This window comes from Calidris pugnax, unplaced genomic scaffold, assembly GCF_001431845.1.
Source record: "Calidris pugnax isolate Ruff unplaced genomic scaffold, ASM143184v1 scaffold20, whole genome shotgun sequence".
Taxonomy (NCBI): Eukaryota; Metazoa; Chordata; class Aves; order Charadriiformes; family Scolopacidae; genus Calidris; species Calidris pugnax.
Genome location: NW_015094510.1, coordinates 17,258,214 through 17,258,763, shown reverse-complemented (window position 1 = coordinate 17,258,763; position 550 = coordinate 17,258,214). Strand labels below are relative to the sequence as shown.

Here is a 550-nt window from a genome sequence, read left to right as displayed (position 1 = left end):
CCCCCTCTCCGCTGCCTCCCCCCCCCCCTCCATCCGGCCCACAGCCCTCAGCCCCCCCCGGTACCTGAGGAGCCCACACAGACACAACCCTCCCGCCACCATCTTGGACAGCGCCAACAGGCCCTTCCGCCGGAAAGGGATGGTTTGGTGTGGGGCGGGGCCATCAGGGCATTGCCTTCCTCTCATTGGTTGGCGGCGGGAGATAGACAGAAGGGAGGGGAAAGGGGCGCGGCCCTGGCGGGTGGGCGGGACCGGCGCGGGGGGCGTGGCCTCTCCTCAGCGGGGCGGGCGGTCGCGCGCGATGGCAGCGCCCCCTGAGGGGCGGGACGGCGTCGACATGGCTGTGGGCTCGTCGCCGCCTTTTCTTCTTCCTCCTCCTCCTCCATAGCAACATCATTCACCTCTTCACCAGGTATTTCTTTTGTTGCTACTGTACCACTATTTTTCTTTCTAAGATCCTGAGATGGAGCCACTAGTGAATCTGCCGGGTAGTACTCATTTCTAGGTTTTTAAAAAAAAAAAAAAAAAGGAAAGAATTAAAAAGAAAAGC

The 550-nt window shown here is 60.4% G+C and overlaps 1 protein-coding gene across 1 annotated transcript in view; it reads right to left on the bottom strand.

The window, feature by feature from the left end:
* Window positions 1-111, bottom strand: part of ALG11 (ALG11, alpha-1,2-mannosyltransferase) — a 7,446-nt gene extending 7,335 nt beyond the window's left edge. The window contains exon 1 of the mRNA XM_014966158.1: window positions 65-111. Coding sequence (XP_014821644.1) covers window positions 65-102 — 38 coding nt within the window. The 5' untranslated portion in view covers window positions 103-111. The remainder of the gene's footprint in view (window positions 1-64) is intronic.
* Between the last annotated feature and the right edge of the window lie 439 nt (window positions 112-550).